At 48.7% G+C, this 23,939-nt stretch overlaps 1 protein-coding gene across 6 annotated transcripts in view; it reads left to right on the top strand.

The window, feature by feature from the left end:
* IQSEC3 (IQ motif and Sec7 domain 3) overlaps window positions 1-15,357 on the top strand; it is a 128,925-nt gene extending 113,568 nt beyond the window's left edge. For 3 of the 6 annotated variants that reach the window (XM_030543195.1, XM_030543213.1, XM_030543204.1), the window contains 7 exons: window positions 432-571; window positions 1,438-1,563; window positions 3,159-3,258; window positions 5,858-6,019; window positions 6,728-6,820; window positions 7,452-7,495; window positions 10,013-15,357. In XM_030543195.1, coding sequence (XP_030399055.1) covers window positions 432-571; window positions 1,438-1,563; window positions 3,159-3,258; window positions 5,858-6,019; window positions 6,728-6,820; window positions 7,452-7,495; window positions 10,013-10,450 — 1,103 coding nt within the window. In that variant the 3' untranslated portion in view covers window positions 10,451-15,357. Of the gene's footprint in view, window positions 1-431; window positions 572-1,437; window positions 1,564-3,158; window positions 3,259-5,857; window positions 6,020-6,727; window positions 6,821-7,451; window positions 7,496-7,578; window positions 7,659-10,012 lie in introns of all 6 variants that reach the window. The other 3 variants (XM_030543232.1, XM_030543222.1, XM_030543240.1) reach the window with 3 other exon arrangements.
* Window positions 15,358-23,939: the final 8,582 nt, after the last annotated feature.

The following is a 23,939-nucleotide window of genomic DNA, read 5'->3' as shown; positions in this document are numbered from 1 at the left end:
ACTAGACCAGACCAAGCAACTAGTAAAGATACAATTGAGCTACGATCCTGCATTGGCAGGGGAATGGGCTGGATCTCCTAATAGGTCTCTTCCATCTCTAAAGTCAATGGTTATATGAAATCAATGCAGGTTTTATTGCTGAGTGGCCCAAGCTCTATAAATATGAAAGTGTGACTATAAAATTGCAGGGAACACGTGGAAAGAAGCCAGCATGCAAAGAGGTGGAATAATGGAATCCTTTGCATTCTCCAGATTATATCATTATATCAGCAGAGAAGGCAGTATATTATACCAAGAGATTATTGCTTCCTCCCCATCTCCCCATACTGCCTAGACACACTGTTTAAAAGAGGCAACTGGTGCATGCTGAGGACTGTCGGCTCTTTTCTTGCTCTCTGCCTAGCCTGCTCTACCTTATCTGTGCTTTGCAGGGGTGGACGACGGCGCTGACATTCCCCGGGAGCTAGTAGTGGGGATCTATGAGAGGATCCAACAGAAAGAGCTCAAATCCAATGAGGATCATGTGACCTATGTCACCAAGGTGGAGAAATCCATAGTAGGGATGAAAACAGTAAGTTCTTAACCTCTGCTCTGTTCTTCTCATGTCTACTTCCCTTGCTTCTGTTATCTCCTCTCGTCTCCTCCTCTACCCCGCCTTCTGTTGCAGTTGCATCCTTCCTTCTCCATTCAGCTCTTTCCCATAGTCCCCTCTTTCTCCCCTTCCACTCCCTTCTGTCCTTTAACATTTGTTCCCTTTTCCTGGATTCCCTTCTTTCTTGCAATCTCATTCTTTCTTATGCTTTTGGAGCTCCCTTAGCCAGAATTTGTCTTAGCTGGTGCACTCATCCTCTAGCTAAGAGTCTTATCACGGGCCCTGCCTGCTGACATCTCCAAGATACACTGCAGTGCTTCAGACTCTCTTTCAGGTTTTGTGAGGATATAGGAAAGGAAAAATCTGATAGAAAGTGATCTCAGCCAGCTCTCCCAGGAGCTCCCTGAGGAGTGCCAGGGTTAAGAGAACACCAATGGTTTCCTTGGCAGGGTCTAATGAGTAACCCAAAAACACACCATTGACCTGAACTGTGTGAAATAATCTCGAGAGGGCCAGAAAGTTACAAACCCGCAGCTGGGGTGATGGCAGGATGCTGAAGAGGGTAAGCAGCCACCCATGATCCATGTAAGTCAGACGTGTGGTGATCTGATTCAGTAACATGAGGGCTTCCAGTGACTGCCTGCCCCACCACTCCATCAGGTTCCTCAGAGTCAAAGGGTGTGAGCCAGTTCTTGTGGGGAAAGTGATGATGAGGAGAAGGATGCAGGTGTGCGGAGCTGGTGCCACTGCATGAAGGTTTGAGTAGCTAGAGGTGACACTGAATCATTTGGGTTGGGAGAACAGTGAGAACATTTCCCACTTAACTTCTCTCTTGGGCCTTGCAGGTTCTGTCTGTGCCACATCGCCGGCTGGTCTGCTGTAGCCGCCTTTATGAGGTGACAGATGTGAATAAAATGCAGAAGCAGGCTGCTCACCAGAGGGAAGTGTTCCTCTTCAATGACCTGCTGGTGGTGAGCGTGCTATGGGATGTTAGGCAGGAGTGGCTCCAAAGGAGGAGCTGGAGATGTTGTGAACGTCAAAAGTTTAACTGGGTTCAAAAAAGAACTAGATAAATTGATGGATGATAGGCCCATCAAGGGCAATTAGCCATGATGGTCAGGGATGCAACTCCATGCTCTGGGTGTCCCTAAACCTCTGATCACCAGAAGCTGGGACTGGACAGCATGGGATGGATCACTCAATAATTGTCCTGTTCTGTTTATTCCCTTTTGAAGTATCTGGCACTGGCCACTATTGAGAGAAAGGATACTGGGCTAGATGGACTATTGGGAGAAAGGATCCTGGGCTAGATTGGTCTGACCCAGCATGGCCGTTCTTATGTCAAAGGAGCTTCTGAATTCTTTGGGACACACTGTCAAAATGGTAGAGCAGGAAGGGACACAGGCTACTGGCAACACTAGACCATGACAGCCCCCAACCTCACATCATAAGAAGAGGCCACAGAATCCCACCTCTCACTGTTAGAAGATGCCATGGCATCCCCCATGGTAAAACGGGGCAATAGTACCTACAGGAATCTCCGGCCCTTCAATAAGCCATGTCCTATGGTGGTTCTGTGTCACGCTAACAAAGCAAGGCCAGTACTTTCCACAGTAACTCCATTCCTCTCAGTGAAGCTCAGTTCTTTATCTGTCAGTGCCGAGGCAGGCAGAGCTCCCCTGCTGTCTAAATCCTTCATGATGGACACTGCCAAACCACTGCCGCATTCAGTGTAGATTATTCATTATTCACGTAGAGACACAGATGTCCATGGCACTTTAAAAACACATTCCCTACCCCAGAGCTTGCAGTCTAATTTAGGCAAACACCAGGCAAACACTGAACAATCAGGAGCAAGACTGGGAGCAGACAGGGTGGGAGAAAAGTGCAGCACTAGAAGCCTAATGGTAAGAAATGAGTTTTTGGAAGTGATTTAAAGGTGGATTGGGAAGATGGTTGTTCTAGTATCGGCTCAGGCTGTGCCTGTTCCTTGCATATGCAGTAAGGGGGGAAGACTTCTTGTATGCTCACCCCACATTATACTCCCCATACAGGAGCTTGAGGGTAGGGACTGCTCCCTGCTAGTGTCCCCCAGGGCACTAGCCAACTGAAAGGGGGCAGAGAGGAGATGCAAGACAATGGCTAGATGAGCAGGGAGAACATGCTACATCTTCTAAGAGGCAGTGCAGCATGCACACTTACCCTGTACTCCTGGCTTTCTGGAAGGCATGTTGTGGATGGCTCCGTAATACCCTCAATGCTAGCCCATGCCTTCAATGGCATGCTCTGGCCCTCAAGGATCTGCTTGCAAAGTTGCAATTGGGAGAGTGTCAAAGAGAGGCCATCTAAGGAGCAAGGATGGTGGGATCCAGAGCTTTGTGTACATAGACATTCTGAAGGACTGCTGTAAGTTCAGCATGCAGAGTGGCATGGCAGGGAAATCACTAAAAACAGAGCCTATGGGTTACCATTCATCACGCTGATGCTGGAGTGCATTCAAAGTAGTTTGCATTTTTCGTGCCTCATTCTTTCCCAGTGTCCTTAGCTGCTGATTCTCCTTTGACAGATCCTCAAGCTTTGCCCCAAGAAGAAAAGCTCCTCGACCTACACATTTTGCAAGTCAGTTGGCCTGTTGGGGATGCAGTTCCATCTTTTTGAGAATGAATGTAAGTCTGCTGAGGGCTGGCTCCCTGGAGGGGATAGGCAGGTGGAGCTGGAGGGAAGGTCCCTGCATCTGGAACCTCCAGCTGGAAAGGTTTCCATCAGCAGGGATGTGAGCATGCTGCCCAAACTGGGGACTGAATTATTGCTGTATGGGGGCAGTGGGTTGGGGAGAAGTTGCTCCTACCCGCTATCCCTCTCATTGCACCTGCACAGAAGGCAGCTAGAATGTGTCTGCTTGCTCCCCCTGAGCATAAGAGAGGTACGGCTCACTCTGCAGCAGACAGAGGTGCAGCTGGCTGGACTTGCGGTAAGGCCAGGACCACACACATGGCCAGCACCCGATGGAGACCATACCAGATGGAGTGCACTCTTAGGAAGTGAGGCTGCAGAGCTTGTCCCCCCCACAGGTATCACGTGTCTGGCTCTGCCTTCCACACCACTGTTTTTCAGGTGCTGCGCCTCCTCCCACCATCTCACAGGCGCCAAGAGACAAAACAGCTGCTGGAACGGCACCCACAAAAGCGTGGCACAAGGCCAAACCTCATCGGCTTGACCTTGATGGTCTGGGAATGGAGCCATTATTTGTCATTATTTAGACTGGTTCTGTGGAGGAGGAGTGCCAGAAATACTCAGCGTAACTGATGGTGCCGGGTTCAGAGGGGGAGGAGATGGCAGCATTTGCACAAGCTGCTGCTGTTGCTAATTGATACTTATGGGCACCTGTGTGGAGTATGCCATGGAGAAGGGAGATGATAATAATACTTAGCTCATCCTCGGCGCTCTTTGCAGACGCTATTTCACCCTCACAGCACCCCTGCAAGATTGATACAGGCATTATGACTTACATCCCCCTTGTACACATAGGGTGGTTGAGGCTGAGAGGGTAAGTGGCCCAAGGTCACAGAGGGGTGTCATTGTCAGAGCTGGGGTTAGAATTTAGGAGCGTTGTTGTTATTAATGTTAGTTACCTTAGTGCCTAAGGACCAACCATGAATGGGTCCCCAGCATGCTAGACTGGGCAAACACAGAGCAGATGGTTCCTGCCCCAAAGAACTTACAATCTCAATAGACAAGACAGACATAGGGAGGAGGAAGGGGTAGAACACACAGGCTGAGTGAACAATGGGATGGCGGCAAAGGGCACGTTAGTGCCACAATTGTTTGTTTATTTGGGTGGGTTTCGTTAAGAGGGGAATCCGCTAAATGGAAAGAAAAGGAAAGGGGGGGCAGGGTGGAGCAAACAGCCACTCAGCACAGAGCAGAAAAAGTCTAATCAAAACTATAGAAAATTCTCTGAATGTCTGGAGGTCTCTGCTTTGGCTGCTTTTGCAGCTGTCCTGCTGGCTGGAGACTGGAGTCTCTGTCTGGTTCCTTCCTGCATCCACTTTCGTTCTCAGAACACTGGCCCTCATCTCTCTATGCTCTTTCTCCTCCCTTTGCATCTCCCCATCACATTCCCTACAACTTTCCACTGAGTGGGAAAGAAATGAGTCTATCCGGGTTAGGGTGGCCACTCACGCATTCCCAGAATACTGACCAGGAGTGGTGTGACTCCAACCTGGCCAGCAATACCTTGCACACGCCATGCATGCAAGTACACACCAGCAGATGCAGAGTGTGCTCTTCAAAATGGCATCCCTTGTCCAGTACTGTCCACATCCAGTTTTGTCTCAGTACTGGATGGAGGACAAAGCACTGAAAAATAGGCCTGTCTGTTTAAAGCTGGATGAAAGGAGTATGTCTCCCTGTGTCCCACTTCCTCTGCCTGCACAGTGTAGGTGGTGCCCCTTGCTAGCTGGGACAGAAAGCAAGCTAGGGCCCTTGTAAACCCTTCCCTGCCATGCCCCCTGCTGGCTAGGACAGAGACCTAGAGTGAATTCCTGGCCCCACTGGAATCAATGGGAGTTTTGCAATTGACTTCAATGGTGCCAGATTTGTTCTGTCCCCTGCTGGGTGAGAGAAAGATTTGTTGCCTGAATGTAAGTTCTTTGCTCCTATTCAACCCAAGTGCTCTACTGTCATGTCTCAGTCCTGAAGGTTCCCAGAACACATGGAACATATCAGAAGCGTTACAGTTATTATTCTGAGTGCTGGAGTTTCCTGCATGCTGAGCTGGTATTTAATGGGGTTATTGCAGTGCTAGGTCAGTGCTGGAGGTTGCTGGCCTCTGCACTGTACTGTAGTATTTGTGTTTTCACCATATTGTGCAAAGTCCTTTTTTGCCATGCTGTAACCTACAGAGGAAATGCAATCACGTGGTGGTGGTGGCAAATACCAGTTACATAGTACTGTCAGTGACTGCAAGGGAGATGCGGCAGTTGTTTCTTGGCACTGCAGGAGACAGGTCCTGTGCTGCACTATGAGACAATCCCCTGTAGAGTCACAGCACCTATGCTATAGGACAGCATAGGATCTGTGACCCGAACAGTGCAGGTTCCCAGATGCTGCACTATGACAATGCACTGCATCTTTGCATCCATGCTAGAAAGTCTTGAATGTTGTGCTGTAGTGGGAGTGATACAGCCACATCTCAAGCAAGGGCTGGTGCTGTGAGGTCTGGATTTTTCATTCTGTCAATCTCTATTCATGTCTTGTTCTCAGATTACCCCCATGGCATCACCCTGGTGACTCCAGTTTCAGGCTCAGACAAGAAACAGGTACTACACTTCTGTGCTCTGGGTTCAGAGGAAATGCAGAAATTTGTGGAAGATCTAAAAGAGTCAATAGCAGAGGTGATGGAGCTAGAACAGATACGAATTGAATGTAAGGCTTCCAGCATGATCCAGACTCCATGCAGTTATCCTTTATGTATGTCCATGCGTGTTGGGGGGTTGAAGATCCCTTCCATGCGGGTGAATGTTGGAATATGCATGTAATTGTCCCTATGTATGTTCATACACAGAAATGATCTGTGAGTACCTGTGAAGGTTCTGTATATATGAACTGGTATAAGCCACAACTGCTGATAACCTTCATCATGTTCATTATTTTACTCCACAAGAAACAGCATGACCCCATAGACAGGGTACTGGGCTGGGAGTTAGGAGACCTGGGTTCTGGTCACAGCTTGCTGGTGACCTTGAGCCAGTCACTTCACCGCCGTCTGTGTTTTGCTGGGTGAAATTCTGTGGCCTGTGCTCTGCAGGTTAGGCTAGATCAGGAGAGTTCCTGCTGGCCTTAATATCTCTGAGTGGATGAGTATTCCCATTGGAGTCAGCTGTATCACTCATGGAGTAAGGTGCTACTCCCCGTGAATGTGGGTGTCAGAGTCTGTCCCTCTGGGGGGTTTACAGGCATGTGCATACACAACATCTCTAATTCCTATTTCTCTCCTGTCTTCCTTTGCCTCTCGGTCTCTCCCTTCTTGTTTGTACATCTGCTCTTCTGGGTGACGCTCTCTTCTGTTTCTTTGTCTCACCTTCACTCTTGTCCCGGTCTCTCCCCATTCACTGTTATCTGTCCGACTCTCAGGGGAGCTGGAGAAGCAGCAGGGGGCAAAGACTCTTACGTTAAAGACCAACGGGGCTCAGATGGAACCACAGTCCAAGCAAGCATCTCCGACAGGTTAGAGGTCACTCTCCTTTGGGGACCGACTGTGCAGCTGTTACTCAGACACTCACACAGGTACTCGCGTTGACTTCAGTGGGCGCAAGTGCTCAGCACTCTGAGTAAGGGCTGGGCCCTCAGCAAATAGTGGAAGTGAGTTGGGCATAAGTGCTCAGCAGGTACCTAAGAAAATTCTTTAAAAGCCTCTCTGAGGGCCACCTCAACTGCAAAATAGCCATAGAGAACCCATTGGAGGGGAAAGGCGACAGACCAAAGCCAGGAATGGATAATTGCACTGTAAGCTCTTCTCACACCCTCCTACCGACCTGCCACGTCTAGGTAGCACAGGCTTCATGTTCATTCCTGGCTTGGCTTTGCTGCCACGACTGCCAATTAAGGCCAGACACAGTGATGATTTGGGTACCAGTCCACAAGAAACTGAGCTGGGATCAGCAGCTCGTTTCATCTACCCCACCAAGCGGTTATCACATGATAACAACAATCAGTTGCCATCGGTCTGGGCTGGAGTTGAACCTAGAGGCTCCATAGCCCCTCCCCTGTCCCCTGAGCTGCCACAGCCTCATGCTATGCTCCTTCTGATGTCATGAACCGTAGGTTTTCTCACTGATGGGTCTGTTTTGTTTCAAAGGCAAGAAGGAGCTGGGGGAGAAGGTCTCAGATAGCACAGTGGAGGTAAGTAGAGCACAGAGCAGCTGAGGTAAGTAATTCTCTCTCACTTCAGCTCTTCTCACATTCTCTGTTGTTTCTTTTCTCAGGTTTTAATCAATGCCTCCCCAGCCAGACTGACAATTTTACCAATTTCCAGAGATACAATTAAAAGTTACTGCTAGGACGGGTAATACAACTTTCAAATCCAAACTAAACTTCAAAGCATTTTCAATCCGTCTTTATAACTGCAACATCCCTCATGGACTGAGCTCCCAAATGCCATAGACTAACCCGCGCTGCTACTTAAGGGAAGACTGAGAACCCAGCTAAAAACTTGCCTGGACAGGCCACTGACATTGCTAACGCCATGCAGCCACCAGTGCGAACTTACTGCAGTAACCTTCCCTGCAAACCTTGCCCCAGTGAGTCACCTTCCTATGCAGGGAGCTCCACTGTCCAGTTTGCACACATTTCTGCAGGGACCGCCAGTTCCTAGCAGATACGCTTTCCTACGCAGAGACCCCCATTCCCTCCCTGCTGTCTGTTCTCCCAACATAGCTGTATCACCGAAGAGATCTCCTCTAAGTGGCTTAGCTGCCCTCAATTTGGCCTTTCCCAGGGCAGTTCTATCCTCCGGCAGATGCCTGTTGCCATAGTGCACTCCAGCCCTCTGCAGCTCTCAGTCCCCTTAGAGGGAAGAGCAGGGGTGGCTCCAGGCACCAGCACGCGAAGCGCGTGCCTGGGATGGCAAGCTGCAGGGGACGCTCTGCTGGTCGCCATGAGGGCGTCAGGCAGGTTGCCTTTGGCGGCTTGCCTGCGAAGGGTCCGGTGGTCCCGCGGCTTCGGCGGACATCCCTCAGGCGTGCCGCCGAATCTGCGGGACCAGAGACCTCCCTCAGGCAAGCCGCCGAAGGCAGCCTGCCTGCCGTGCTTGGGGTGGCAAAATACTTAGAGACGCCCCTGTGGAAGAGGAAGCTGCATTTCCCTTCAGACAACCATTTCCTGAGATAGGTGCTTTCAGTCCTCAGCTTCCAGTTTCCTCTGAGACTGATGTTTCCCTGCAGCTCATTGCCTCAGTCAGTTGGGGTGCTGCTCGCACTTCGCTCTTTCCTAGGGGAGACTCCATCACCTCAAAGATACCCATTCCTGAGGGAAGCTCAGTTACCCTGCAGCTTCCCACAAGAGCCCCATTCCTCATAGTTCCTAGTGGGCCGTGCCATCTGCCAGCAGACGTACATTCTGCCACCGTCCTCCACACACCTACTCTTGTGGGGAAGCACCAGCAACCTGCAAACACTTTTTCCCATGTCAGAATTCTGTCCCCCCACCAAAGTGGTCCAGTTCTGGAGACAGCGTCACTTCCTTACAGCCAGTCAGTGCCCTGGGGAAGCCCAGCAGCCACCCATCCCCCCATGGGAAGCGCCGATACCTGCACCCATCCATTGGCAGGGGGAGTTGTACTATCACCAGGTCCCCATGAGGGAGTCTTGTTTCCTCCCTGCTGCCAGCCAACCCCCTTCCTCCCTACCCATCCCCCGGGGATCTCCATCACCTGGCAGATACCCATGGGCAGGGAGAGCTCCGCCATCAGTCAGTCCTCCCAGGAAGCCCCACTTACTTCATTGCCCTGCAGCCAACCGCTTCTGGGAGCCAGCCTGTTGCTCTGCTGACCCCTGTGCCCTGGGGGAGTTCCATTACATTTGAGCTCCTGCCCCATTTTCACTCTGGAATCAGTGGGTGCCCATACATGGGGGACTCTCTTCAGGTCCATGGAGACCCCTAAAGCCTCTCTTCCTTTCCCCTCTTCCTTCTGATTGCCCAGTAATTCGCATCAGCAGAAGAGCATCTCCATTTTCTCTGAGATTATCTAATCTGCTGCCATTTCATCATGCCTTTCTTTTATCATTGTACTAGCTAGATGGGTAATTTCTTTTAACTCATTTCCTTTCACTTACAAACCATCAAACGGATCAGTGGGAGCCGCAGTTTGCTGGAATATGTCAGTTTTCTGCTTTTTTCTCTTTGTAAACAGCTTAGCAAATCATCTTGTGCACCTTCCCGCTCAGAGAGATGGGGCACTGGGACGGGTGCAAGTCTCGCTCTGAGCCTCAGCCAATGTCATTTTGCAGAACTGTACAACCTTGATTATCTGAAACGCTGCTCACCAACCCGCCTGCCCTGCTGCCTGGAGCCAGGGCCTGGCCCCCAGGTCAATTCATTACAATGAGAATTCTCAGAGGCTTCCACTATCAGAACTGATTCACACGCCCCAGGAGGTTTGGATAATCAACGTGTGCATTGCATTTGGAAAGGCTGACCCTGCTTTTCATGTGATGGCAACAAGAGGGCACCTTAGTTCTAGCTGGGGCATGGGAGGGCAGATAACTATTTTGGGGGAAGATGGAGCTGTGGCTGGGGCTCATGCTTTGGGTGGGTTATAGTTGATGCAAATGAGATATTATGGGGTTCAGGGCAGCCAGTAGTAGCAGATGGGAAAATGTCTTGTAACATTTAATGCTTCTTTGACTGTTTCTAAACTAGGTGTCAATTCACAACAGGCTTCAAACGTACCAGCACAACTCCGTCCTGGGGCCCGAGAATGGAACGCAGGCCAGCACATGTCCTAACATGCCACGGGAGAGGCTGGAGACAGCATTGGTACCCTCCTATCCCGCCTCGGCGGGGACACTTGTACAGTGCCAGCAGATTGTCAAAGTCATTGTCTTGGACAAGCCGTGCCTCGCTCGTATGGAGCCGGCCCTCAACCAGACTCTGACCCGCTACGTCTCCTCCGACTCCTGCAGCTCCACCCCCTTGCGCAGTGCAGGCAGCGGGCTCCAAGGGACCCCAGTGAAAATCATCCATCAGCCCCCACTTCCGCCTCCACCACCACCCTACAACCACCCACACCAGTACTGCCCCCCCAGCTCCCTGCTTTATAGGCGTAGGTACTCCAGTGGATCACGCAGTCTAGTGTAGCCATACCACCAAACAGCACAGATTTTCCCTGGGACCCTTTCTGTTTACAAAGAGATCTAGTTTGGGATTTATTTTTTAGTAAAAGAGAAGAAAAACCAAACCTGAACAGACCTAACTCCTCCCCATCGGCCCTGAGATGATCGTAATTGTGAAGAGCCCTTTATAGACACTGCCAGTCCTGGAGCTCACACTTCCACCCGCGCCTCCCACCTAGCCGCTCACTCCAACCCACTCCATGGACCCCACCATAGTTCTTTGCCACTCCACTCCCAGTGAGCTTGTTGATTCTCTGCTTTGTTTGCTCTGTGTCTTCTGTTTGCTATTTTGGCCCTTCTTTCTCCTCCTCACCTCTCTCCTCCACCTCGCCTGTTCCCCGCCACAGATTTTATCACGTGAAACTTTGACGGGTTCTGACGGGAACAGACTCACCTTCCAGGGCACCAACTTTGGGTAGAGCATGGGTGGGGTCGGGGGAGGAGCTACTGTCCCCAACATTGCTGCCGCCATTGCTGCCTGCTAAGCTGGAGCTGAGAACTTGTGAGACTCATCGCATGCTTCCACCTCACCGCTCTTTGGTATCTTCTCCTCTCACAGCAGCCGGTTCCACAAGAGAACAAGCAGGAGAAGGGGAGACTGTCCCAAGCTGTGATAGAACACGATGGCCTCACTTTGGACACCAAAACTCTTGCTGTTGTTCAACTGGGACACTGTGTCACGAGAGCTTTGCTGAGACCCAGCAGAACTCATCACATGGAAATACACCTGTGTGGTAGAGTATGCTCAGCAAATGCTTAGGAAAGGAAACACCAAGTTGTTTTGGAGGTGCAGAAGAGAGAGATTAGACCCCCAAAAAGCTTTCTAGGGTGGCTCCTTTCTCAAAGAGCTAGTGCTGTCTGGATCTGGGGTACACACGCACAGACACTTTTCTGGCATAAAGGAGTATACTCCCATACCTGGAGGACTCCATCAGCCCCAACTGTACCCATATCCTCTCCCAGCTTATTTTGTATCCCCTTCTCACTGGAATTTGTGCTCTTTAGAAAAAGTCAAATGTTAAGTTCACCTTCTGGGATGGAAAATCCCTTCATTTGATCCTTTCTGTTCAGTGTTGCATGGAGGGGGATGTTTGGAGTCCACCTTCCAGACCGCCTTGTGGACCCATGCTTTAAACATGGCCTCCTGCTTGGCTAGTCTGTTGCCCCCGCTTAAAGCTCCCTTATGAGAATTTGGTCCTGTCCTCACACTCCCACCCTTTGCACACACGAGGCTCCCTCTCCGTCCCCCTAAGCCAACTTTCATTCCTCGAGAGGGAAATGACAGCTCAACTCCTTTCGCTTATTGGTCACACTGACATGCAGAAAGCTGGCATTAAAATGGGCTAGAGCTGTATTTTTAGAAAAAAAATCTCCCCACGCAGCGGGGAGGAGCAGGTATTAATTAGCTTAAAGGCTTTGGTCTCGCTCGCTCAATCTCCCTGTGAGGCTTAAGCAGAGCAACTTTAGAATTTGAAAATAGGGCAGAACAAGTTTTAGGTCCTTATTTTAGATTTTTAAAAAGCGTGCAAGAGAGAGACGATTTTTCCTTGCCACGTGCGGCTGAGCCACGGAAGCCCGGTGCTTGCTGGTGACACAGCAGTTTTCTTGTCAGTCACCTGGAGGTGGGGGATTGTGGAGGACAGTGCTTGATTCATCAGGGAACGTAGGGTTGAGTCAGATACAGCAGGCCTTTTACTCCAGTTGGTGCCATCCCCTTGAGTTTAGTGGGGCTATTTGCAGAAGCAAAGGCTGTGATGTGTCAGGCTCTGCATGTTGGGCTGTCCCACATCCTTTCACATGTCAGTGGGCTCTGCCAGGACACTCAGCTTGAAGGGCTTGTGATCAACCAGGGTTTGACTGGGATGAGGATGAAAAAGTTTCTGGATCCGGGCCATGAAAGCCATGCGCTGTGGGATGTCAGCCTGACTCCCAGGCAGGGTTTAGGGGGAGACGCTGTATTTCGCTGGGGCACCCAGGACAGTGCCTAGGTATTGGCAAAAAGCCTGGTAAGAAGCCCAGCACTTGCTGCTCTATCCCCACCTTTGGAACACACATACACCCCGTTTCAGTGAGTGTCTCGTGTACACGCACATGCCGATGCTGCTTTCTTGGCTTTGTTTTTCTGTCCGAAGCAGAATGTAATGCCTCTGCTTTTATACTTAATGCCAAATGCAGATTAAAGGGAACCAAGTAGGCACCACACAGGGGAAGCTTATGATGAGCCCTCTCAGTCTGTGGGCAAGGCAGGGGCCTGGACGCTGGTAAGGGCCCAAGAGTAGGAAGCTGTCCTGAGAAACTCCCCCCCACACCCGCTTTAGTGGGGCCAGTTTTAAGGCCGCCTCCTTTGCAGTGCTGAGCTCTCACTGTGGCCAATGTTACAAGCCTGACTTTCAGCTACCCTCTCCTGCAGCAGGTTCTGAAATGCAGAGTGGCTCCCATGCCATCTGGCTTTGTAGTGAGGAATGGGTGAGTCCTTCCAGACTAGCTATGGCAGGATTTCGTTTGACTGGGCCTTAGCTTACTGGGAAATCCTACAGGTAGAATTTGTCATCTCGCTGCCAGCTAGCAGTTGGTAGCATTTTATTTTTACCCACTGCTGATGTGAAGATGACAGTGTCTAAACATCTCTGGCAGTTTTCTTCCTTCTCCAGGCTTACTCTCTCAGCCTTGAAGGAAGGCTGATTTTTCCCAGAGTTCATTAAGCCAGTGAAAGTTTGTGTGCGTTTAAATAAATTGGATTTTATTTGACACTTAACGCAAAGTGACAACGAAACACCTTAAAGTGTTTGATGAAATAATTATTTTAGATAAAATATTCTTAACAATGTGAAGTTCCTAGAAGAGAGATTTGCATTATTAATAATTAATTGGTGTAGTTAAGACAACATAAGAAGCAGGAATCTTTTCTGAGTCTGAGTCCTTCCCTCCACCCCCTTAACCCTGGATAAAGGACTCCTCAGTTCATAGGCTTTAAGGTCAGAAGGGACCGTCATGATCATCTAGTCTGGCCTGCACGTGACAGGCTCAGACCCTCACCCACCCATTCCTGCACTAGGCCTGTAACCTCAGGCTGAGTTATAGAACTCTTCAAATCTTGATTGAAAGACTTCAGGTTACAGAGAATCCAGAAGCAAGCTAACAGCAGTGCTAGGATTTACCAATACATGGGGTGAAGGGGTGTAGTAGGGTGAGAGAGCTCCACTTCCCTGACCTACCAAAGACTGCTTCTGGCATGGAGATTTGGTCAGGGAAGCAATGACATACCATACCACCTCCTCTGCTTGGCTTCTACACTGCTGGACATGTAGCTTGTTTCCGTGATGGTTAATTGGCAAGGGTTATTTGGTTTATTCCAGGATTTTCCTTTAGTAGAAGGGGTTGCTCTAAAATCCATTGTGTAGTTGAGCCCTCTGGGACTGTGACCAGAGACCCTCTGCTGATTTTCCCTTGGGTTCATCTAAGAGAGTTACAAGCACTTTAAAGTGTGTATACATACCATCTGGCCTATTGTACTCCTGTGCCCCACTACTCCCCATCCACAGATGGACAGACACACACACACACACACGCAGTATACTTATAATTCTGCAAGTAGACACCACTGTACATAACCTGATCACTGGCAGGGTGTTGTTAGACAAAGAGATTGAACAAACATTGTAGCGAAAGGCCTGGGGAAAAGCAAGAAACAATCCACCCCTTGCTGTGAGAAACGTGGCCCAAAGAAAATCACCAACCCACACACAATGGTTTTTCTGACTGTGAGACTGGCAGGAGATTTTGGAGTGTGAGATCAGGCGGGCGCCTGCTGCAGAAATTAGATAAGCCAAACTGAATTGACATTCAGATCATCGCTTATTAAACAAACAACACGGCATTGTACAGTAATGGTCCAGCGCACAAGGAGCAAAATCCTCCTCTGGGGTAAAACAAAGTGGAAGGCACTCTGTCCCTTTACATTAGCCCAGAAGAAGTCTCTCTGGTCCTGATTCTTTTACACCTGTGTAACTTATCAGTAACTTTGGAGGTTCCCCCAGGGCAACACTGGTATGAAAGATAGAGAGGGGAGAATCAGGCCAGCAGATACAAGAGTATTTGGGCTGTGGCTGTACAATACGACAGTATTTTTTAATATGGGTTTTCATAAATCCCAGAAGGAATTCCACAGCATCCATTGTTACCCTTTATGTGTTTGGTCGTAAAGCGGAATCTGACTCCAAATCCCCTTCTTCAAAAACTCAACCACGTTCTGCAGTGTTTTGGAGCTATTGGTCTATAATATTTGAGTATTTTTTAGAAGGCTTAATCTGGAATTATTGTCATATGTTTGTGGGGCTTCTAAAACACAGTTCAGTCCAGGATGCCATGAGCTGCTACTTGGGAGAATCTCTGCTTTGCAATGGGGAATGCAAATCAGACTTTGCTGACTTAGCTTATGCCTCTCCCGCTGCTCTAGCAGCCTATGCTAAGGCCCAGAGCCTGAAGCTGCCAGAAATGTTTCTTGGGATCTATTTGTAATTTTCTAAAGGCTCTAGCCCATTTTCTCTGGAATGCTTTTCAGCAGCCTTGCCTGGGACAGCGGCTTTTACGGCATCAGGATCTCACACCTTCACCACACAGCACATCCCATCTGAATGTTTCTTTTTTAAAACACAAATGTTACCTATGTGTAAGCGTTTGAGAGCACCTGTCTGTCTGTATCTGTTTCCTGCTGTAAATATCCTTCCAAGCAGCTTCCTTTGGGAACAGCGGTGTGGTCACACATAGCAAAGAATCCAAATGGCTAATATTTTGTAACAAAAATAGACCAGAAGTATTTTATCTGTCCAATTCATAGAGTTTTAGAAATTATATTGAGATATGTCACTTGTGCACTAATGTCTTCTTTGCCTCAGCTAATTCATTGTGTCCTTAGACCCCTCTGTGCGCACGGGCTGGATGAGCTAGGCACCAAAGACCTGATTTTGGGAGGGGTTGAGCAGCTTGAGCTCCCACTGACGTCAATAGGAGCTGGCTATGCTCAGCCTCTCTGAGAATCAGGCCCAAAGGCAGCCGGGAAGAAATGGTTCTCATCAGAGAGAAGCCAATTCAATGCAGGTTTGCCCCCACGGTTTGGTAGAGTGGACAGGAATGCAAAGCCTCCCTCCTGTTCCACTGGAGCATCACACAGCCAGTGGGAGTTCATCTACACATTTATGTACTTATGCACCTTTGGGGAGGAGACCTGCACACACATGCAAATGTGTGAACACAGCAGATAACACCCTGTTCATATGCTGCATTTGCAAACACATTTCATGTACATGCAGGCTGCAGATAAACTCACACACATAGACATATGCACATGCTGTACATAAACACAGCACATGCAAACAGGCTGTATATGCAAGGACACAGTGCAGCTAATGTATTTGCACATATGCTGAACATACAAATATATACGGTACAAAAACAAACACTGCATATACAGTCATACAGTGTCCAAACATTGCAGCCATACATCTGTGGGTGTGATCTTACCACATCTCTTAAGCTAAGCAGACTCAGGGTTGGTTAATATTTGGATTGGAGACATATAAGAGAAAACTGCTCTTCCCATGCCAAACAGAGATAAACACATATTTCTGTAACCCTTCTTGCTCCTCTGAGTTGGCAGCAACAAGGGCCGGGTTCAGTATCCAGGGGTTCCGTTTCAATAACGCAATGCAAAACCAGCTTGAGACCCCACCCAATGACCTGGGACAATTACATATCAACCCCCCCCCGGGCATCTCTGGGAGGCAATACTTCCCCTCAGAAGCGCAGAGTCTGAGTGTAGCAAAATCCTTTTAATAAAGGAGGGAAACAATGTGGCATCATATTGGGGAAACACCACAAACAGGATTCATAACATAAACCATGAGCAAAAGACCCACCAAGTAAGTTTGGCAATGCCCTTTTCCCCTTAGGGTCCTAAGTCCCATCACCCCAAAGTCCAACAACCCATAAGTCTCTGTCTCTGGTCAGTGCCGCCCCAGAGTTCAAAAGTTTATCTGCAGAGTTTTACCCCCCCAGCCTGGATGGAAATGAGGGGGCACACCGGGTGTTAAGGGGCACCTTACCTGGGCCGAGGCCGACTGCCCCGCCTCTCTGTGGAGTTCTCCTGCAGCCTTCACCACAACTGGCTCCACTCCACCAGCTGCACCGCTCCTCCAGCCGACTTGTGAGCTGCTCCAGCCATCCCAGCAAACTGCTCCACTCACTCGCTGTCCCATGGGCCGCTCCAACCATCCCACAAACCGCTCAGCTCTGCTCCACTAACTGTTCTGTGGGCCGCTCCAACCGTCCCACAAACTGTTCAGCTCTGCTCCACTCCACTCACTGTTCCATGGGCTGCTCCAAGCGTGCTGCAAACCGCTCCACTCTGCCAGCCACTTAGCGATAGATCTTCAGGCCCCCCCACTGGTTAACACAGCACTCAACTCAGTAAGTTTAGCTCTTTTAGTGATTTCAGCTTGTAGTAGGGGAGCCCCATTGCTGGTGCACCATTGACCCAAAGTGATTTCAGCTCAGCAGCCTCTAGATAGACTCCTAATGGAATCAAAATTAGCTCTGCTCTTCAACACTGGAGAGAGGAGACGGTGCAATTGGTGCTCCAGGCCCTCAAAGGGGGCATATACCATCAGGTACACATACCAGTCCCCAACCTCTCTCCATTCACTGAGCGTTAAAATCCACATCCCTTGTCTACCAAGTGCTACATAGGTGATGGTAAGATCCTCTGCCATAAAACAGTTTCATAGTCCTTTATTCACATAATCAGGGCCTGCCCCAGTAACAGAGAAATTGGGGATCCCACAGCTGTCAAAGTGACCATTTTGGGCTGCTGTGGACTCATGCTAGGTGGAGTGGGTGTGCCTATGCAAACAAGAGCCCCTGAAATTCTTTTCCACACTCGCCATAATTCACCAGCAGATGTCAGGGTAGAGCTCATTCTGACTGCTTACATGTGTATGAAAGCATAAAACTAAAGTCAATGAAACTGACCTATGTAAAACTCTGCACAGCCATGGGAGAACAGACCTCCTCATATATGTAGAAAAACAGGTACACACTGCATGAGATCTCCTCCTTGATGGATGCATGTAGCACCTCCATATCCTTACGGAAGACAGTCTAACCCATGCCAGGGCAGGTATTGATTGCACCATGGTGCAAATCCTTTACTGACTTCAATGCATTCCACAGACACCCACATCCCCTGGCAAAGAGCTTGTGCAGTTTAAGTTTCAGTTTAAGACAGGGAATTTCCCAGGGCCTGGAGGGTCACATTCATGATCATGTGTGCAAAATCTGTATTACCTGGAGATAATGATACATATCAGACCATTCCATGCTAATTCATTTTCTATGATGTTCTTAAACAGGAGCTTGTCTGAAGAAGCCCTTTCTGCCTGACGTTTAAATCACACAAATGGCTGTAAAGAGGAAAGCAATAGAAAAGATTCTCCGTATGCGATATGCTCACGCCCTACTTCCACCCTGCTCTTACTCACAGATATTCATTATTATTAACTACTGCAGACCCCAAAGGCTGCACTGTACCCACACAGAATCAATCCCTGCCTGAAGCACTTACATGCTAAAAGACACCCCCAATGCTATCTACAGATATACAGGGCTGACATTCTCAGAGAGTATTTCCCAGAGCCCCCCCATGGGAGGCACTAGAGCTCAGGGCTTTAGCCCCTCAGGGTACACCAGGGCTCGGGGCTTCTGCCTCATGGGTTTGAAAATATTTACTTGAATTTAAGCCCTGGGGATACATATTATATAATGCTCTCATTAGAACAGGTCAAAAATGCCAATTAATTTTCACAGGAAATTTTGAAACACATTAATTAATTTAGAAACTTTGAGAAAGTGCTTAAAGTTAAGCAAGCGCCGACATACTTTGCTGAACTGGGGCTATTGTGCACCGCCCTCAATGAATGAGACATGTTAGTCTGAACTCCGAGACTGGTTAGTTTCCCCCCTTCTGTTCATGGTGTTTCTGGAGAAAAGCTTTCATCCAAAGCCCAAAACAAATGAGGGAGCTGCAGTGGTTCAGTGTAGACCCTGCCTACTCCAATAGGTTCTCCTGTCAGCAGAGGTAATGCACCTCCCTGAGAGGCGGTAACTGGGGCAATGGAAGAATTCTTCTGTTGCACTAGGTCAGCATAGTTACATCTCTCAGTGTGTGGATTGTTCACACCTCTGAGAGATGTAGCTATGCCGATGTAATTTCCCACTGCAGACCAGCCCAGAGAGGGCTAACATCTGGGTCCGAGGAGAGCTACACAGCTGTGCAGCTCTCACTCCATTAATGGGAGGGTCCCAAGGAACAAAAGCTAACATATCCCATTCTATTGTCAATGAACTTCATCAGGCAGATACCGACTAAACAATCTGTCTGTGAAACAATTGTCCCTGAGGTTGCAGGAGTGGTCTCCCTTGAAGGCTACTGTGGGCCCAATTCTCTTCTCAATAGTAACATCAGTGTTAAGCCAGAGTTACTCTGCTGAAAATCCATTGAATTACCCTGATGTAAGTGAGACTAGAAGCAGGCGCTGTCTTGTCCTGGAGATTCAAGTACGACACCCTTTCAAATTGCCCCAGAATAGAGCCTCATCAGAAGTCACAATGGCAGTCCATGGCCCAGATCCTTTAGCAATGCCAGGAAGACTCACTGAAGTCAAGTGGACTGCTCATAAGTGAGAATTACCCAGCGAGTAAGGGCTGCAAATTTGTTTGTGGGCTGGACTCTGATCTCAGTTGCACTGGTGTAAATCCAGAGCAACTCGACTGTGGTCAACAGAGCGACTGGTGTAACTGAGATCAGCATCTGGTCTAGTGTCTGCACTGTCTTTATAAATCTGCACACCCTCATACCTGTGCAGTGTACGACTGCATCTCCCTGAAAGAGTCTAGTGACAACACAAATGATCAGGTTAACAGAAATGCCCCTCCCCATATCCCCCCTGGCCAGAAATACAGCCTGAGAATAGGAACAGACTGGGTATATCCTATTGTTGCTTAGCACAGATCATAGTGGCAGCACTTCCTGTCTCTCAATAGACCCCATTTCCACTTTTTTTTTTTTTTGGCCTTTTTTTTAATTCAGCTTGCAGGATTTAGGTACAGACTGTTACTTCCATTCAAATCAGCAAATCATTCCAACCAATGTGAGTCATTCAGGACAATAGTGAGGCTAAATTTGTATGCAGCTCTTTGAAAATATTGGTGCTAAAGTTTCACAGTGAGATTATTTCAAACAACACTGTAATATAGCGTTACAGCCTGACAGTGTCGCACACTGCTATGGCTGCAAACACGCTTCAGTCATTCAGCTCTGTCTGACATGTTCCTACACAAACAGTCCTGACCTTTTAAAACTCTAGCTCTGCACGTGTGAAAGTCAATGAGTAACACTGAGCTCCTGTTAAAAAAAAATAATAATAATTTTAAAAAACCACACACATTTGGACTGTAGCTATGACAGTGATTGGGCATTCTATCAGTGGATGGATAGATAGATAGATAGATAGATAGAACCATATTGATATACAATTCATACTTTTCTACCTCTGGTGCTATGCTGGTCTTTATTTCTCAATATCTTTCACCTCTTCATCTCTAATCTTCAGCTGACAAAGCTTCAAACTCAGTAGCCAAAGACATTCTGACAACCCAAGACTCACCCAGCACCAGAGACAGGAATGATTCTCATCCCTTTGGGAAATCTTTAGCACCCAGAGGGCTTCTCATCCACACTTCTGTGCATTCACAGTACAGAAGTTTCTATGTGCCACTTGGCTGGGTGGGCTCTTAACATAATTATTTCATGGATAACACAAGCATTCACCTGCCATTTGTGAAAAATGTAACAGGATTTAAAATATTCCATTCCCCATAGTTCCAGTCCTTTGCTTTCTCAATAGCTCTCTTAGGCCACGTCCAGACTAGATATTAAAATCGATTTTAGATACGCAACTTCAGCTACGGGAATAACGTAGCTGAAGTCGAATTTCTAAAATCGAGGTACTCACCCATCTGGACGGCGCTGCATCGATGTCCGCGGCTCTCCGTGTCGATTCCGGAACTCCGTTCGGGTTGATGGAGTTCCGGAATCGATGTAAGCGCGCTCGGGGATCGATACATCGTGTCCAGACTAGACGTGATATATCGATCCCCGAGCAATCGATTTTAACCCGCCGATGCTGCGGGTTAGTCTGGAAGTGGGCTTGGATAAGTAGCGTCAGTTCAGCAGGCCTCAGAGACTTTAAGGTCAGAAGGGCCCCTTATGATCATCTAGTCTGACCTCCTGCACATTGCAGGCCACAGAACCTCATCTACCCACTCCTGCAGTAGACCCACAACCTCTGGCTGAGTTACTGGACGATGAGTGCAGAATGGTGGGCATTGGATAGATCATAGCTGCCAAAATCTGGTCATTAAATTACACCCAGCTGCATAAGGCGCTTCCTGATTGTTCAGGGGCATCCAGCACCAACTAATTAAATCTGCATGCGCCTCCAGCCCCATATCAGTTAATTTTGCATCCCCCATCCCCATATCTATCCTTTGTTCCTGAGCACATCTCTGCCCCTCCTGCACTCTGGGAGGCTCTTCATCATCACCCCGGTTCCAAGCCCAGGCTGGAGCTCCACCAGGGACTTCTTGGTCTCTCACTCCCCAGACCTGTGAGTACAGGGATAAAGAGGAGGAGAGGGAGGATGGTCCACTGGTTAGGAAGACCTGGGTTCAATTCCTGCTCTACCACAGACTTCCTGTGTGACCTCAGGCAAGTTACTTAGCTTCGCTGGCCTAGAGCCTCAGAGGTATGTAGGCTTCTAGCTTCCATTGATTTCAGGCACTTAAATCCCTTTGAGGGTCTGGGACCCCGAGCCTGAGTTCCTCTTCTGTAAAATGGGGATGTACAGGCAGATCCAGGAAAAGGTTTGTGTTACTGCACCTCCATCTCCTGCCAGTGGGACGAGGTATTCTTTGGGACAATCGTTCGCTCTTGTGTCTATCAAGTCTGCTCCGATGTTGGACTCTCGGGCTGTCAAGCCCTGGTGGCTGCACAGGACCGGCTCAAATGGCGAACGATAGCTATGGCTGACCATTCGGCTAAGCGTTGAAGAAGAAGGTGCTCAAGTACCACAGCAATGAGGCCCATAACTACTGTAGATGGGGAGGGAGGAGAAGAGAGGAGTGGACATATTATTCATAAGAGGAGAGGCGTGAGCAGGTTGGTTTCTGCCCTGAGGGGTTGGGTTCTTTCTGCTCTCTCCTCCTCTCCCCTCTGGTGAAAATGGTGTCTGGTCCTCTCACCTTCCGTACTCAAAAACTTCTGCTGCTCTTGCAGGGAGCGATACAGCTCTGATTGGCTGCCCCTTCTGAGGAGGTGGAAGGATGGGGAAGGGCAACCAGTCAGAGGGAGGCTTTACCCACAGACTAATAGGCTCTCCCTGTAGACCCATAGTAGGGTCTTAAAACCTGTAAGCTCCTCCAGAGTTGGCAGGTGTGGTAGATGGTGATTTATGCTGGCTGATCTCTGCTAGGACAGTTCCAGGTTTCATTCAAAATTGATTGGCAGCTGCAGTGCCTCTAGCAGGAGCGATGCCAGAGCTTCGCCGTAGGCAGAATTCGGGGGGTGGCATTTTGTGCGCTCCTCACGGGGCGCGTGGGAGCTTCTGGTTCCGCTCCCGTTGTGCCGCTGAAGAAGGACCCTCCACCAAAATGTCGCAGGCGACAGTGGCAGTCATTGAGCTGCTCAATTGCCTGCCTCTGTTTTCCGCGGCACGTCGGCAGAGGGTCCTTCTTCTGCGGCGCGACAGGAGCGGAACTGGAAGCTCCCGTGCACCCCGTGGGGAGCGCACAAAATACCACCCCCTGAATCCTGGCGCCCTAGGCAACCGCCTAGGGTTGCCTAATGGAAGCGCTGGCCCTGGCCTCTGGTGACCCTCTTTCTTTCCTCACCCCTGGAAGGAAGCATTATCACAGAGGGCAGCCAGTATGACAGCTAGAAATGAGTGTGTTTAATAACATGTGAAACTGACAGCATTTTTGTCCAAAGCACTCTGTAAATGAAGAAAAAGTACCACTATCCTCATTTTACAAATAGGCTAACTGAGTCACAGAAGCGTTAAATGATTTGTCCTATGTCTGGGCAGAGCCTGAACTAGAACCCAGGTCCTCTGATCCCTGGACAATGCGGTGTCCATATCTATGTATAAGGGCTTATCTTACACTGTATGGAGCGTCTACATGTGTATATGGATGCACAGATTTATATAGGCAGTCTAATCTGCAGATCTACCTACCTGCAAATATTGAGAATAAACTAAACTTGACTGCATGACATGAGGATGTATTTTCCTCCAAGTTTTCTGGTGATGGGAAATGTGATCTGTGTATACATGTCACACATACATCCTGGGATCCAAACAGTCTGCAGGCTGGGGATAATAAATTGTTTTCATTACACCCTGGCATCAGCAAGGAAGATGGACACCAACTGTGACTTTAATAGTTGTATCACTTCATTTCACAACAGATGGGTATTCATTTGGTTTTCTAGACATTTCTTTTCTTGGGCCTGTTCCAAAGCCCATTTAAGTCACTGGGTGTTTTTCCATCAACTTTAATGAGTTGAGGATCAGGCCTTTAGAAGAGAACTGGAATTCTTTTCAGATATTTCAAGTGCGGTGTGTGACAACTCTTTTTATAGCAGTACAGTACACCAGGCACCACACTAATAGATAAGGTGCAAGAGCTGCTTTGAAGAGGAAGAGTCCAGCTGGTTGACGAAGGCTTTCAATGTACACACACCCAGTTCAATCACGTGATGGAACTCAGGAGCCACCCAGTGAAAACATACATTGAACTGTTTATTAAAGCAATAATGCTTCTCAACAATAGGACGAACCATAAACTCACTTCCCGGGCCGAGTCATCCTGAGAGCTACTAAGCATCTGAAATTCCCACAGGGCCAAATCCTGCAAGATGATGAGCACTGCCTACGAGCACCACACAGAGATTTCTTAAACATCATTGGCGTCAATGGGAGATACGGGTCCTTAGGCCTCCACTGTCAGACTTGTTGACATCAAGTGAGAGTAGCAATGGCGCAGCACGTGCTCAGCACCCCTCAGGATTTGGCTCGTAGTGAATATTCACACTGCCTGGGTGGCTCTCCCTATATCCACACCAATGGGATGTTTGTACTCTTGCACACTGCCTGGGTGCGTCTACCTATGCACGTAGCTTGGGCTGGTATGTGCTGCTCGTTGGTTTGAGAACACTGGGCCTTTTGCCTCATTCTTTTCAGCACACCATCGGGTCCTGATGTGTTCAGATGATGTTGAAAAAATGCATTTAGCCAATGGCTGGGTTCTGAAATACGAAGAAATACAAAACAGTTTCCCTG

The sequence above is a fragment of the Gopherus evgoodei genome, chromosome 1 (genome assembly GCF_007399415.2).
Source record: "Gopherus evgoodei ecotype Sinaloan lineage chromosome 1, rGopEvg1_v1.p, whole genome shotgun sequence".
Taxonomy (NCBI): Eukaryota; Metazoa; Chordata; order Testudines; family Testudinidae; genus Gopherus; species Gopherus evgoodei.
The sequence above is the reverse complement of the archived record's forward strand: the minus strand, read 5'-3'. Positions and strand labels throughout refer to the sequence as shown.